This window comes from Pseudophryne corroboree, chromosome 3 (assembly GCF_028390025.1).
Source record: "Pseudophryne corroboree isolate aPseCor3 chromosome 3, aPseCor3.hap2, whole genome shotgun sequence".
Lineage (NCBI taxonomy): Eukaryota > Metazoa > Chordata > Amphibia > Anura > Myobatrachidae > Pseudophryne > Pseudophryne corroboree.
The window spans coordinates 418,363,889-418,380,832 of record NC_086446.1 but is presented as its reverse complement, the minus strand read 5'-3'; the positions used below and the strand labels follow the sequence as shown (position 1 = coordinate 418,380,832).

Sequence of the window (16,944 nt, the reverse complement as noted above, 5' to 3'; positions counted from 1 at the left end):
CACCGATGGCCACTCTCAGCTCCACCATCTATAGTGCGTACATGGATGTGCCATCTCTAGTCTGATGGCAGCCCTCCTCGATTTCCTCTACTACGCTAGTTAAAGGGCTAACCATCGGTTGGTGAAATCATCGATGGAAGCCAAACCGATGGCCACCCCTCGCAGTAGATGTACTGACAGTCTGACACTAACCACCAAACCACAAACACAGGCGTCCGGCCCCTCCCATACAAGACGTCAACGACGTGCTAGGGCCAATAGTAGAGTGCTCAGTGGTCTCCAGTAAAATGGCTACTGTAATGTTACCGGAAAGATCGCTATTGTATACCCTGTATAATGCGCTAGAATAGCAGGACATCACATCCGATATCCTGTATTTGTCACATCCGGGGTAATCCTGGCTGGGACGAGCTCGTCATCCTTATATCCCTGTGTGTGACTGTGGGCTCTTCCTTCCAGCAGCAGCGTGAGCGGAGGAGCAGGCCCTAGCACGGGCAGCGCCCGCCACTGGCCGGAGAATGAGCAGCGCCAAGCGGAAAGAGGAGCACCCCGTGTCCAATGGGGGAGTGAAGGCGAAAGTGTCCCCTTGGAGTAAAGCCCTGCGAGTGGACGCAGCCTGGGAGGACAAGGTGCGTGCCCCTGGCCCCTCCCCCGTGCCGCTATCCGGCCAGCTGTCCCCGTTGTGCCCGGACTGTCCTCCTGCCCCCACTGCCGTGTAGTAATACCGGTATGCATCATCCTGTGGTTATTACCATAAGCCTCATAGTCCTACAGTGATGCCAGTAGACCTTGCTCAATTTCTGCACTGTAGGCATATTACTAATATTTCTTTATTTTATGTTTCTGTTCCTACATTTATTCAAATTGACTAATTGATATTCTCTAACATGACCCCCTCTGCCCTGTGTATCTGTGCTCATAGGCAAGCCTTTCCTCTACAGAGGATTATTATATACACAGATTACAGATTTGGTGTAGCTAGAAGTGCTGACTTCAAACTTCTGACAGCATGCGGTGTAATTCTTTCTTAAGCCACTAAGCACAGAAACAGTAAATACCTTTAATGGAATGAAGCTTTACAGTGATCACCTTCTTGTCCCATTTACTCTTTCACCATTAGGATGAGTTCCTGGATGTCATCTACTGGATGCGGCAGATCTTGGCCATCGTGTTGGGGGTGATATGGGGTATTGTCCCTCTGAAGGGTTTTATAGGAATAGCTATGTGAGTATTTTCAGAACTTGGGAATTATGTATTCATACTGGACATTTTCTGTGTATTCAAGTATTTTGCATTTTCGTGTTAAGGAATAAATTAAAATTGCAGCTCTGTCACCCCTAGTGCACACAAGGTTTCAATGGAAATATTTAAACCTTTTTTTTTGTTTCGGACTGCGATACTTTTGTTATTCTGTCTAATAACAGTACTTTTGTGCTTTAGCTTATATTTGGCGCAAACCTTGTTTGTGCATGGTTATAATTGTTCATGAACATAATTGAGGTGATTTTAAGCAGCATTGCCGCGTATGAAGTAACATGATTTTGCTCTGCGTGGAGCAACTCTAGGAGCTGTTACATAGACACATAGAATTTGACAGCAGTTAAGAATCACTTGGCCCTAAACACATGCACACTAGGGAGGCCAATTCCAGGCGCCTTTTTTTTTTTTTTTCCTTCAATCCCGGGTATTGGGATCGAAAAAGGTCAATCCCGAGGTAGCCGGGATTCGGTTAAAGACCTGCACAGTCCTCACAAATACTAACCATCGTGGGTGGGAACTGGGCTTGCGGGCTAGAGGTGGTGATGTGTGGTCCGAGCAGCGCGGGCGGCTGGATTCAGATTCACCGGTGTGGGTGGGAGGGCTCACAGGTGGCGCAGGCGGCTGGGTTCACATTGCACAGCATGACCTCTGACGTCATGTCACACTGCGCAGTGCGCACTACGGGGGGAGGAGGGAGCAGAGCAGCAACTGAGCGTCCTGAGGACGCACAACGCTACCCGCCATTAAAAAGAAAATGGGCAGGTAAATCCCGCAATCCCTGGATTTAAAGCTTCCAAACCCAGGATTGAATCTCGGCCATTTTTTGGCCTAAATCCTGGGATCCTGCCGATCCTGGGATTGGCCTCCCTAATGCACACACCAGGGTTAATTTTTGTGTGCCAAAGAACCTACCAGTGTATTTTTGGATTGTGGGAGGAAACCCATGCAGACACACCTATAAAACGGCTTGTTGTAAAGCTGGGAACACATTGGCCGATTATATATCGGCCGTTCTATTGAACGGCCGATATATCGCGGGTCTATCGGCCAGTGTGTACGAGCGATAGGTTTGTGAACTCAGTCATTCACAGACTGATCGTGTCGGCCCTGCTGCACAGCCGATGGTCAGTATATCGTTAGATATATTGGTACGTCGGTGTGTGTATACGGACGGTCAGCCGGCGGTGACTGACAGCTGAACTGAACACACGACCGCCCAGTTCATGACGTCAGTCCCCGACGGATCGGGCAGTGTGTATGCACAGCACACTGCCCGATCCGTCCATAGATATATCTGCAGATCAATTGATCTGCAGATATATCTGTAGGTGTGTTCCCAACATAAGACACTGTCCCAGCATGTACTAAAAGCCTTACTACATACATACATACATACATACATACATACATACATACATACATACATACATATTTAATACTCCTGTATATTAATTATATGGTGAAAATAGAGCTATATACACACACAAACACGCACGTGGAAATTGCTGGAATAGTTCTTGAATAGACTACTTTAGCTGTTGAAGGAAAAGAATAGTATAGTAGTAAAATATGAGTTAATAGTAATGGTGTGTGATAATGAAAAGCTAACGTCTCTGGTTTCATTTTTATTCCCTTTTGTTTGGACAGATTTTGTCTAATAAACGCCGGCGTACTCTACCTGTATTTTAGCAGCTTCCAGCGAGTAGATGAGGAAGAGTATGGTGGCACATGGGAGCTAACAAAGGAAGGATTTATGACCTCATTTGCTCTCTTCTTGGTATGTTTTCTTATATTCAGAAATATTTACAGGATTGTTAAACTATTTCAGACATTTCTGTTGCCTGTTCTGTCTCTCTCTAGTGATGCTGTAGAGCCACAGCTTTCCAATATGTGTGGGAAGGTTTGAGTATGAAACGGGTAGAATAGTGCCGTCTTGTAGTAGATGTACTCTAAGGGGTATATTCGATAAGAGTCTGGTCCATTCCGATATGCAATTGTCGGAATGGACCCGCAACCCCTATTCAATGGACGGCCGAATCCGACTGTCGGATTTGGCCGTACCCGGGGTCCTGTCCTGCCCTGACGCTTCTGTCAGCGGCTGCCGGGTGCGCTAACAGCAGCGGCGGGGGGAGCTTCCAGCGCAGGGTGATGTCTGTGGCGGTGGGAGGCGCTACAGGGAGAGAGGTGCCTGGCCGGGGATGGCCGTCAAGGTACCTCTCATCCCCGTAGCCCGCCGCACCGCTCCCCGTCTCCTCACCTAAATCCGATTTGTTTTCAAGTCTGATTAACTTTGTCGGAAACGGGGCTAAAACCTGTCTGGTTTGGCCCCACTTCTGACAATGTACACTGACCTGCGGCTGAAGCGTACATTCCTGCGGCATTCTGACAAGTTGGGTTTCCCGACTTGTCGGAATAAACGGGGCCCTAATGAATAGGTCGGAACCTTTTCCGACTTAAAACTGTCGGAAGCTGCCGTCTTTCCTTGAAGACGGCAGCTTCTGACAGTTATTGAATATACCCTTAAGACCTTGTACTATATGAAATTATATTGATTAGCTGAACAGTTCTGTGCTTCATATATATTTATTATACTATGATAAGAATTCTAATATTAAATTGTTATACTGTTCAAAAAAAGAAAAAAAATCACCCTTAAAGATTTAACTTAACATGTTTCTTCTCGTCTGTAGGTGGTCTGGGTAATTTTTTACACAGCAATACATTATGATTGACAATAATTTATCTCTCCTTTTTTGCCAAATCCTCACTTTTTGTCAAGAAAATCCATAATGAAAATCGATCAATACCAACAAAGAACATTTCAGGGGAGAGAGAACAGTGATGATTTTTTTTTCCTCCTCCTTTAAACATTGCATTTTTCCCTGATTTTCTAAAGTTCAGGCTGCAGGAACAGTGTGCTGCCATGACTGGAGATGTTGGCCTAATTTTTTACGTGGTAACTCTTCTTCCACTGTCTCAGGAGCCCAAAAACATGGTTTTTAATTTTTTATTATTTACTTTTTTCATTCTTACTCATTTCGTCTGCATTTCCAATTTGTCAACCTCTTCATCTTCTCCACTGAACTATAACATGGCATGAGTGACAAATAATGGAACCCACTCCATGTCTAACAATTCAAGCATTGGATCCCTGTGAATATTTTAATTATGAAATAGCAAAGGCTTTCAGGTGCAACAGCTCCTACTTCTTTTTCCATTAATGTGGAAAGGAAAGGGTTAAGCTCTTTGATATTTAACAGCAGAAGATAATTTTTTTTTCAGCTTTGATGTGACTGAAGGGCCTACCTGTATGTATTTTTTAACTTTACTAATTGTTTTCCTATTGCATTGCCCGTTGATACCGCAATGCGTTGCAGCTGCTCCGGACCCAGTGGATGGGTAAGGGTTTGGTCCTGCCCTCACGTAAAGCTACACAGTATTTGAACAAAACTTGGTATTTAACCTGGTGTGAATGTTTTACAATAAAATCTAATTTACTGAACCCTGTCTTCTCACTGTAATTAGCCTAATCTGTTACGGCCACATAAGGCGCTACTGTCGGGATCAGTAACATATTTTATATATAGTACAGAGCCAATCTTACACTTTAGTTATGGAAGTAAGCTAGTGATTGCAACTTTACTGTAAGGTAGAGAAATTAAAAAAATAAATTTAGTTTGATATAGAGTGATATTGACAAATATTTATTTTCTATATCCAGTTCACTAGTGCATTATTTCCTGGGGATATTTATCAAATTATCTATATCTTACTGCAAAGAGCATTGATAACCCATAGGACAAGTCAATTTTCCTTAGTCTGGAGTGAGCGGATGTCTGGATCACAGCACGTTTTTCTGTTTGTGACCTATTAAACCACAGACATAGTGCAATACATGGGACCGGATTCAGAAGTGGATGCAATGCCTGTTGCAGCAGATCTGAAAGCTATGCAAGTGCTGCAACTGACGAGCTTTGTATTGAGACGCCCACCACCATCTTCTCAAATCCACTGCTTGCAAAGAAAGACGCACCATCCGAGCTCTGATCAACCCTATGGTTGCACAGAGTGTCCATCACAAGTGATGCTGGGCCAGTGAAACTGTGTCCAAATATGCAGCTATTTGCTCAGATCCCCTCTCCCCCCCCCCCCCCCCCCCCCCCCTGCCCACAAAGTGGTCATAACACTGCTGCATTTTAGTCGTCCCCTTATTACCACCCACAAATGGTCACTGTCTGTTAAACACGCTGCATCTTAATCCACACTGCGACCATTGCAGTTCAGATGCATGTGGCATTGCAGCCACCTCTTTATTGGGCCCATAGCCATTACATTAGTAGATATTAAATGCTATACAGTAAGTGCTAGATGCTTGTCATGAGCATGTGCTTTATTAGCATCCTTTTTTATGTTGAAGATGCTATTTAGATTTATAATGTCATTCTGCATGTCCTGCCAAGGGCCCTCATTCCGAGTTGATCGCTCGCTGACAATTTTCGCAGCGTAGCGATCAGGCTTAAAATCTGCATTTCTGCGCATGAGCATGGTACGCAGCGCGCATGCGCTAAGTACTTTCACACAAAACTGTAGTTTCTCATATGTCCTAGAGGATGCTGGGGTCCACTTCATGACCATGGGGTATAGATGGTTCCGCAGGAGCCATGGGCACTCTTAAGATTTTTCAATGGGTGTGAACTGGCTCCTCCCTCTATTCCTCTCCTCCAGACCTCATTTTTAGAAATGTGCCCAGGCAGACTGGATGCAATCTGAGGAGCTCTACTGAGTTTCTCTGAAAAGACTTATGTTAGGTTTTTAATTTTCAGGAAGAACTGCTGGCAACAGTCTCCCTGCTTCGTGGGACTGAGGGGGAAGAAGTAGGAACCAACTTCCTGAAGAGTTTCATGGCTCTGCTTCTGGCTGACAGGACACCATTAGCTCCTGAAGGGAACTGAATGCTAGCCGTGTCTAGATGCTTACTCCCACAGCACGCCGTCACCCCCTTCACAGAGCCAGAAGACAGGTGAGTAGAAGAAGACAGATCTACTATCAAGAAAAGTGACGGCTGAGGTACAGCGCGGCTGGCGGGAGCGCAGCGCGCCATTGCTGCCCACACACAAAGGCACTGCAGGGGGGGGTGCCCTGGGCAGCAAAAACACCTCTATAAACTGGCAAAAAGGGGGCATAAGATGCCCAGGCACAGCCTTACACCTGCCAGTGTAAATATTACAAACAGTCTCTGAGGTAAAAATGCACCATTGTGGAGGCGGAGCTTCTTCCTCAGGCAGCCAGCACACTGTTCAGCGCCATTTGCTCTCTCCTCAGGCTGCAGAGACGAAGCTGGTCCTCCTTCACTTCTGACTACAAGTATTCAGGGTGCAAAACGGGGGGAGGGCACAAGCGAATTTGGTGCATTACAAGTATGTTATACTGTGTAAAAAGCGCTGCATGTCAGTGGGCATTCTGTGTTCACAGGCATTAGATACTGGCGCTAGGGTTGTGAACTGGCTGCTCCTAAACGGTGTCCCTCTGACAGATTTTACTGTGGGTCTTCCCCTATAAGTCCCAGTGTGTCTGTGTGTGTTGTACACGTGTGTAAGACATGTCAGAGGCAGGGAGTTCCGCCCCGGAGGAAACCATTTTAGGGACACAGAAGTGTAATGTGGTGGCGCTGCCGGCACACCAAGAGCCTGCATGGGTGAAAGAAATACGTGATAGTATGCATCATATCAATAGGAGATTAGATAAGTCTGACTCTCATGCCGAGTGCTGGAGAAAATCTGTGGAAGATGTGATTTTTCAGTGCTCTGTTCTTCCATCCGCAGGCGACCCCTCTGGGTCACATAAGAGACCATTTGCGAATATTGTGAATACTGATACCGACACAGACACTGATTCTTGTGTCGACGATGGTGACTCAAGAGAAATAGATCATAAATTGGCAAACAATATATGATTGTGGCTATAAGGGAAGTACTGGAAGCCACTCCTGTACCTCAGGAGAAGGCTTATTTCTGTAAAGAAAAGAAATCCAAGGTCACTTTCCCTCCTTCCCACGAGCTTAATACTCTCTTTGAAGGGATGTGGGTGAATCCCGAAAAGAAATTTCGTTTTCCCAAGAGAATTCAGATAGCTTATCCTTTCCCGGTGGAGGACAGTAAAAAAAAAAAAAAAAAAAAAAAATATGGGAGTCATCGCCTGTGTTAGACAGTGCACTGTCCAGGTTGACAAAGAAGGTAATTCTCCCTGCACTAAAAGAGACGGCAGACCGAAAGATGGAAACAACATTGAAATCCATTTATGTTGCCAATGGTACGCTGCTCAGGCCCACAATTGCTTGCGCGTGGGTGAGTCGCGCTATTGAAAAATGGTCAGAAAGCGTGTCATCAGAAATGGACACGATTGATAAAGATGAGATACTCCTTAAGTTTGGAAATATCAAAGACGCTGCCGCATACATGCTAGAAGCGATGAAAGATATTGGACTCTTGAGTTCACAAGCCGCTACCATGGCAGTATCGGCTCGGCGGGCATTGTGGATTCGCCAGTGGAACGCGGATGCAGATTCCAAACGAAATATGGAGGCTCTCCCATATAAAGGTGAGGCCTTATTTGGCGATGGACTGGATGCGTTCGTCTCGGCGGCTACCGCAGGTACGTCAACATTTTTGCCTTCTGCGCCTGCACCGGCAAAAAAGACATATCACCCGCACATGCAGTCCTTTCGGCCCAATAAATATAAATAAGCGAGAGATTCCCCCTTCTTTGCAGGTAGGGGAAAGGGAAAGAAGTCCACAGTGACTTCAGGTTCCCAGGAGCAGAAGTCTACCCCTACTTCTGCCAAATCTTCAGCATGACACTGGGGCTCCTTTGCCGTAGGCCGCTCGGGTGGGGGCACGTCTCAAACTGTTCAGCCAAGGTTGGATTCTGTCTGGCCTGGATCCCTGGGTGTTACAAATAGTGTCCCAGGGATACAAGCTGGAGTTTCAAGACGTTCCCCCATGCCGATTTTTCAAATCGACCTTGCCAGCTTTTCTTCCAGAAAGGGAAGCAGTAACAGCAGCAATCCAAAAATTGTCAGGATCAGGTCATAGTCCTGGTACCTTTGTCTCAACAAGGAGAGGGGTTTTATTCAAGCCTTTTTGTAGTTCTGAAGCCGGACTGCTCGGTCAGACCGATCCTAAACCTAAAAAATCTGAATCTCTACTTGAAACGATTCAAGTTCAAAATGGAATCACTGAAGGCAGTGATTTCCAGTCTGGAGGAGGGGGACTACATGGTGTCGGTAGACATAAAGAATGCTTACCTACATGTTCCCATTTAACCTCCTTACCAGGCTTATCTGAGATTCGCGGTTCAGGGTTGCCATTACCAATTCCAGACGTTACCTTTCGGTATCTCCACGGTGCCGAGGGTATTCACCAAGGTGATGGCGGAGATGATGATTCTCCTGCGTCAAAAAGGAGTCAATATAATTCCTTATCTAGACGATCTCCTGATAAAGGCGAGATCCAGGGAGCAGTTGTTACAAAACATCACACTCTCCCTGTCAATAACCGATGACAAGATTGTCTTTTCTCGGGATTATTCTGGACACAGAAGTTCAGAGAGTATTTCTTCTGGTGGAAAAGGCTCTGGAAATCCAGAAAATGGTAAAACAAATATTGAAACCATCAAGTATGTCGATCCATCAGTGCATTCTGTTGTTGGAAGATGGTGGCGGCCTACGAGGCCATACAGTTTAGCAGGTTCCATGCCAGTGTATTCCAGTGGGACCTGTTGGACAAGTGGTCGGGATCCCACCTACACATGCACCGGAAGATAATCCTGTCGTCAAAAGCCAGGATTTCGCTCCTGTGGTGGCTACACAGTTCTCACCTACTAGAGGGACGCAGGTTCGGGATTCAGGACTGGCTCCTGGTAACCACGGATGCAAGTCTCCGAGGCTGGGGAGCTGTCTCTCAGGGAGAGAGCTTCCAAGGAAAATGGTCAAGTCTGGAAGCCTGCCTTCACATAAACGTGCTGATATTGAGAGCCATTTACAACGGCCTTCAACAAGCGATGCATCTTCTTCAAGATCATCCCGTGCAGATCCAGTCGGACAATGTAACAGCAGTCGCGTACATAAACAGGCAGGGTGGAACGAAAAGCAGAGCGGCAATGGCAGAGGTGACGAAGATCCTCCTCTGGGCAGAAAGACATGTAAAGGCTCTGTCGGCAATTTTCATTCCGGGAGTAGACAGCTGGGAAGCAGACTTCCTCAGCAGACACGATCTCCATCCAGGAGAGTGGGGCCTCCGCCAAGAAGTCTTCGCAGAGGTGACAAGTCTTTGGGGAGTTCCTCAAGTACACATGATGGCATTTCGTCTCAACAAGAAGCTTCAGAAATATTGTTCCAGGTCGAGATATCCTCAAGCAATAGCAGTGGATGCGCTAGTGGCCCAGTGGATGTTCCGGTCGGTGTATGTCTTCCCTCCACTTCCGCTGATCCCAAACGTGCTCAGGATCATAAGAAGAACAAGAGTTTGAGCAATCTTCATTGTCCCAGACTGGCCAAGGAGGGCTTGGTACCCAGATCTTCAGGAGTTGTTCATAGAAGATCCTCGACCTCTTTCTCTTCGCGAGGACCTGCTGCAGCAGGGGCCGTGCGTGTATCAAGACTTACCGCGGCTACGTTTGACGGCATGGCTGTTGAGCGCCGGATCCTAGCCCGAAAGGGTATTCCCAAGGAAGTCATCCACACACTTACTCAGGCCAGGAAAGGAGTAACGTCGAAACATTACCACCGTATTTGGAGAAAATATGTGTCTTGGTGTGAATCCAAGAAGGCTCCTATGGAAGAGTTTCAGTTGGGACGTTTTCTCCATTTTCTGCAGGCTGGTGTGGAGGCGGGCGTCCGATTGGCATCAATCAAGGTCCAGATTTCGGCCTTGTCAGTGTTCTTCCAAAAACAATTGGCCTTTCTTCCAGAGATTCAGACTTTTGTGAAAGGGGTTCTGCACATCCAGCCACCATTTGTGCCTCCTGTGGCTCCATGGGACCTTAACCTGGTGTTGTAGTTCCTTAAATCGGATTGGTTTGAGCATCTACAAGAGATAGAGTTGAAGTTTCTCACTTGGAAAGTGGTGATGCTTTTGGCATTGGCATCCGCACGGCGGGTGTCTGAGTTGGGGGCCTTGTCTCACAAGAGCCCTTACCTGATCTTCCATGAAGATAGGGCAGAGTCAACATTTTCTTCCAAAGGTGGTTTCATCTTTCCACATAAACCAACCTATTGTGGTGCCAGTAGTTACTGACACGTTCTTTGAGTCAAAGTCTCTAGATGTGGTTAGGGCTTTGAAGATTTATGTCATTAGAACAGCTCGAATATGGAAAACAGAGTCTTTGTTTGTCCTGTATGCTCCCAACAAGATTGGGTGTTCTGCTTCCAAGCAGACTATTGCACGTTGGATCAGAGCTACCATTCAGCAAGCTCATACTAAGGCTGGATTGCCGTTACCGACGTCGGTGAAGGTCCATTCCACTAGGAAGGTGGGCTCATCCTGGGCGGCTGCCTGGGGGGACCCGGCATTACAACTTTGCCGAGCAGCTACTTGGTCAGGGTCAAACACATTTGCAAAGTTCTACAAGTTTGACACCTTGGCCGATGAAGACCTCAAGTTCGGTCAATCGGTGCTGCAGGGTCATCCGCGCTCTCCCGCCCGTACTGGAGCTTTGGTATAAACCCCATGGTCATGAAGTGGACCCCAGCATCCTCTAGGACGTATGAGAAAACAGGATTTTGATACCTACCAGTAAATCCTTTTCTCCTAGTCCGTAGAGGATGCTGGGCGCCCGTCCCAGTGCGTACTTTACTTGCAGTTTAGTTATTAAAGTTACACTAGTTGTGTTATCTTAGTTTCAGCATGTTGCTGCAATTGGTTCATGCCTGTTGGCGTGTGTTATGTTGAATACCATGTGTGCGGCATGGTTGGGGTGTGAGTTGGTATGTATCTCGCCACTAGTATTAAAGTAAATCCTTTCCTCGAAATGTCCGTCTCCCTGGGCACAGTTCCTATAACTGAGGTCTGGAGGAGGGGCATAGAGGGAGGAGCCAGTTCACACCCATTGAAAAGTCTTGAGTGCCCATGGCTCCTGCGGAACCGTCTATACCCCATGGTCATAAAGTGGACCCCAGCATCCTCTACAGACTAGGAGAAAAGGATTTACCGGTAGGTATCAAAATCCTGTTTTTACACAAGCTCGAGCGACACTTTTCAGTCGCTCGAGTGTTCGTTGTTTGATTGACAGGAAGTGGGTGTTTCAGGGCGGCAACTCAGCGTTTTCAGGGACTGTGCTAAAAAAACGCAGGCGTGCCAGGTAAAAACGCAGGAGTGGCTGGAGAAATGGGGGAGTGGCTGGCTGAACGCAGGGCGTGTTTGTGATGTCAAACCAGGAACTAAACAGACTGCAGTCATCGCAAGCTAGGAGTAAGTCTTGAGCCACTCTGAAAACTACATGAAATTTTTTAGTTGCAGAACTGTTAACCTTTGGATCGCACTTCTGCTAAGCTAAGATACACTCCCTGAGGGCGGCAGCCTAGCGTTTGCATTGCTGCTAAAAGCAGCCAGCGAGCGATCAACTCGGGAAGAGGGTCAATTGGGGTTGTTCGCTCGCTATCTGCTTTTAGCAGCATTGCAAATGCTAGGCCGCCGCCCTCTGGGAGTGTATCTTAGCTTAGCAGAATAGCGAACGAAAGATTAGCAGAACTGCTAATAAATAATTCTTTGCAGTTTCTGAGTAGCGCCAGACCTACTCAGAGATTGCGATCAGCTCAGTCCGTTTAGTTCCTGGTTTGACGTTACAAACACGCCCTGCGTTCGGCCAGCCACTCCCCCGTTTCTCCAGCCACTCCTGCGTTTTTCCCTGACACGCCTGCGTTTTTTAGCACACTCCCGGAGAACGCTCAGTTACTACCCAGAAATGCCCTTTTCCTGTCAATCACTCACCGATCAGCAGTGCGAAAGCGCCACAGAATCCACAGCAAATCTACTAAGTTTTTAGTTAAATAACTAAGCGCATGTGCCCTGCGTGCTTTGCGCATTTTACAACAAATCGCAGCATAGCGAAAATCGGCAACGAGCGAACAACTCGGAATGACCCCCAATATGCCTTGTTCTTTTTTTGCAGTGAATCTCCGCCCCCTGTTTGCTTGATGGTGGAGCACTTTCTTTGCACCATATATGTATAGTACTCTATGAGCTATTAGCATATATTTAATGAAGGTTTGTAAAGGCTAACCAGTTTGCTTTTGTTGTTTAGTTATAGTATAGCACTAGTCTGAAAGGACTGCCTTTTATAAAAAAAGGTAATGTACATTGTGGTTTCTTGTTTTACTGAAGTGAGTTGTCCAATGTACAACACTGCAGAAAGCACAATTGCATGTAGAAATGGCTGTGTTGGTCAAATCCACCATATTCCTTATATGTAGGTAGAAATTGCCATTCATTTTATCTTTAAGAGTAATATTGTTCCCTAAGCAAATAGCTTGTCTTCCCTGGACAAACAGCACAGTACGACAAATTGGGAGTTTCTGTGTCCTCCTCAAGCTGCTGTATCTGGTCTCCGCTAATTACATTGGTTTTTATCTTTAGATAAATTCTCATTTTACCCGCACTCCCATATAATAAGCGTGTTTATACAATTAGGAACTTTGTGAAATATTGAGCTCAGGCTCTACAGTATATTCCATCAATATAGTGTTTTCTCTGACGTCCTAGTGGATGCTGGGGACTCCGTAAGGACCATGGGGAATAGACGGGCTCCGCAGGAGACTGGGCACTCTATAAGAAAGATTTGGTACTATCTGGTGTGCACTGGCTCCTCCCTCTATGCCCCTCCTCCAGACCTCCGTTAGATTTCTGTGCCCGGCCGAGCTGGATGCACACTAGGGGCTCTCCTGAGCTCCTAGAAAGAAAGTATATGTTAGGTTTTTTATTTTACAGTGCGACCTGCTGGCAACAGGCTCACTGCAACGAGGGACTAAGGGGAGAAGAAGCGAACCTACCTGCTTGCAGCTAGCTTGGGCTTCTTAGGCTACTGGACACCATTAGCTCCAGAGGGATCGACCGCAGGACCCGTCCTTGGTGTTCGTTCCCGGAGCCGCGCCGCCGTCCCCCTTACAGAGCCAGAAGCATGAAGATGGTCCGGAAAATCGGCGGCAGAAGACTTCAGTCTTCACCAAGGTAGCGCACAGCACTGCAGCTGTGCGCCATTGCTCCTCATACACACTTCACACTCCGGTCACTGAGGGTGCAGGGCGCTGGGGGGGGGGGTGCCCTGAGCAGCAATAAAAACACCTTGGCTGGCAAAATAACCACAATATATAGCCCCAGAGGCTATATATGTGGTAATTACCCCTGCCAGAATCCATAAAAAAGCGGGAGAAAAGTCAGCCGAAAAAGTGGCGGAGCCATCTCCCTCAGCACACTGGCGCCATTTCTCCCTCACAGTTCCGCTGGAAGGAAGCTCCCTGACTCTCCCCTGCAGTCTACACTACAGAAAGGGTAAAAAAGAGATGGGGGGCACTAAATTTAGGCGCAGTATAACTTATAGCAGCTATAAGGGGACATAATTCAGTTAGTCCCTGCATTATATAGCGCTCTGGTGTGTGCTGGCATACTCTCTCTCTGTCTCCCCAAAGGGCTTTTGTGGGGTCCTGTCTCCTTTAAGAGCATTCCCTGTGTGTGTGCGGTGTGTCGGTACGGCTGTGTCGACATGTTTGATGAGGAGGCTTATGTGGAGGCGGAGCAGATGCCTATAAATGTGATGTCACCCCCTGCGGGGCAGACACCGGAGTGGATGGACTTATGGAAGGAATTACGTGCAAGTGTCGATTCCTTACATAAAAAATTTGACGACATGCCAAATGCGGGACAGCCGGCTTCTCAGCTCGTGCCTGCCCAGACAATTCAAAGGCCATCAGGGGCTCTGAAACGCCCACTACCTCAGATGGCAGACACAGATGTCGACACGGGTACTGATACCAGTGTCGACGACGATGAGTCAAATTTAATGTCCACTAGGGCCATTCGTTGCATGATTGAGGCAATGAAAGAGGTATTACACATTTCTGATATAAACCCAGGTACCACTAAAAAGGGTATTATGTTTGGGGAGAAAAAACTACCCGTACACCGTACCCTAGACAGGGACACTATATTGCTAACCGTAGAGCATATAAAAGACTCGGTCTTATACATGAGAGATGCACAGAGGGAGATCTGCCGGCTGGCATCTAGAATAAGTGCATTGTCCATTTCTGCTAGGAGAGGCTTATGGACTCGGCAGTGGACAGGGGATGCAGATTCTAAAAGGCACATGGAAGTTTTGCCTTATAAGGGTGAGGAGTTATTCGGGGATGGTCTCTCAGACCTTGTTTCCACAGCAACAGCTGGGAAGTCAGCATTTTTGCCCCATGTTCCCTCACAGCCTAAGAAAGCGCCGTATTATCATGTACAGTCCTTTCGACCCCAGAAAAACAGGCGGGGAAAAGGCGGGTCCTTTCTGTCTAGAGGCAGAGGAAGGGGAAAAAAGCTGCAACACACAGCAGGTTCCCAGGAACAAAAGTCCTCCCCCGCTTCTTCCAAATCCGCCGCATGACGGTGGGGCTCCACAGGCGGAGCCAGGTACGGTGGGGGGCCGCCTCAAAAATTTCAGCGATCAGTGGGTTCGCTCACAGGTGGATCCCTGGATCCTTCAAGTAGTATCTCAGGGGTACAAGCTGGAATTCGAGGAGCCTCCCCCCCGCCGTTTCCTCAAATCGGCCTTACCGACAACTACCTCGGGCAGGGAGGCTGTGCTAGAGGCAATTCACAAGCTGTATTCCCAGCAGGTGATAGTCAAGGTACCCCTACTTCAACAAGGACGGGGTTACTATTCCACACTGTTTGTGGTACCGAAACCGAACGGTTCGGTGAGACCCATTTTAAATTTGAAATCCTTGAACACATACATAAAAAGATTCAAGTTCAAGATGGAATCGCTCAGGGCGGTAATTGCAAGCCTGGACGAGGGGGATTACATGGTATCCCTGGACATCAAGGATGCTTACCTGCATGTCCCCATTTACCTTCCTCACCAGGAGTACCTCAGATTTGTGGTACAGGATTGCCATTACCAATTCCAGACACTACCGTTTGGACTGTCCACGGCACCGAGGGTGTTTACCAAGGTAATGGCAGAAATGATGATACTCCTTCGAAAAAAGGGAGTTTTAATTATCCCGTACTTGGACGATCTCCTAATAAAGGCGAGGTCCAAGGAGCAGTTGCTGGTTGGAGTAGCACTATCTCGGGAAGTGCTACAACAGCATGGCTGGATTCTAAACATTCCAAAGTCACAACTGGTTCCTTCCACACGCTTACTGTTCCTGGGGATGATTCTGGACACAGAACAGAAAAAAGTGTTTCTCCCGCAGGAGAAAGCCAAGGAGCTGTCATCTCTAGTCAGAGACCTCCTGAAACCAAAACGGGTATCGGTGCATCACTGCACACGAGTCCTGGGGAAAATGGTGGCTTCATACGAAGCAATTCCATTCGGCAGGTTCCATGCAAGGACCTTCCAGTGGGACCTCTTGGACAAGTGGTCGGGATCGCATCTTCAGATGCATCGACTGATAACCCTGTCTCCAAGGACCAGGGTGTCTCTACTGTGGTGGCTGCAGAGTGCTCATCTTCTAGAGGGCCGCAGATTCGGCATACAGGACTGGGTCCTGGTGACCACGGATGCCAGCCTTCGAGGCTGGGGGGCAGTCACACAGGGAAGAAATTTCCAGGGACTTTGGTCAAGTCAGGAGTCGTCCCTACACATAAATATTCTGGAACTGAGGGCCATTTACAATGCCCTAAGTCAGGCAAGGCCCCTGCTTCAAAACCAGCCGGTTCTGATCCAATCAGACAACATCACGGCAGTCGCCCATGTAAACCGACAGGGCGGCACAAGAAGCAGGATGGCGATGGCAGAAGCCACAAGGATTCTCCGATGGGCGGAAAATCACGTACTAGCACTGTCAGCAGTGTTCATTCCGGGAGTGGACAACTGGGAAGCAGACTTCCTCAGCAGACACGACCTACACCCGGGAGAGTGGGGACTTCATCCAGAAGTCTTCAAACTGTTGGTAAACCGTTGGGAAAGGCCACAGGTGGACATGATGGCGTCCCGCCTCAACAAAAAGCTAAAGAGATATTGCGCCAGGTCAAGGGACCCTCAGGCGATAGCTGTGGACGCTCTAGTGACACCGTGGGTGTACCAGTCGGTTTATGTGTTCCCTCCTCTGCCTCTCATACCAAAGGTACTGAGAATAATAAGAAGGCGAGGAGTAAGAACGATACTCGTGGTTCCGGATTGGCCAAGAAGAGCTTGGTACCCAGAACTTCAAGAAATTATATCAGAGGACCCATGGCCTCTACCGCTCAGACAGGATCTGCTACAGCAGGGGCCCTGTCTGTTCCAAGACTTACCGCGGCTGCGTTTGACGGCATGGCGGTTGAATTCCGGATCCTAAAGGAAAAGGGCATTCCGGAGGAAGTCATTCCTACGCTGATAAAAGCCAGGAAAGAAGTAACCGCAAACCATTATCACCGTATTTGGCGAAAATATGTTGCGTGGTGTGAGGCCAGGAAGGCCCCTACAGAGGAATTTCAGCTG

The 16,944-nt window shown here is 47.6% G+C and overlaps 1 protein-coding gene across 1 annotated transcript; it reads left to right on the top strand.

Annotated features, from left to right (window-relative positions):
- Window positions 1-364: 364 nt before the first annotated feature.
- On the top strand, window positions 365-4,762 carry RAB5IF (RAB5 interacting factor). The gene is made up of 4 exons (XM_063960247.1): window positions 365-629; window positions 1,121-1,224; window positions 2,908-3,037; window positions 3,951-4,762. The coding sequence occupies exons 1-4, from the start codon at window positions 519-521 to the stop codon at window positions 3,990-3,992; spliced, it is 387 nt and encodes a 128-aa protein (XP_063816317.1). The 5' UTR covers window positions 365-518; the 3' UTR covers window positions 3,993-4,762.
- Window positions 4,763-16,944: the final 12,182 nt, after the last annotated feature.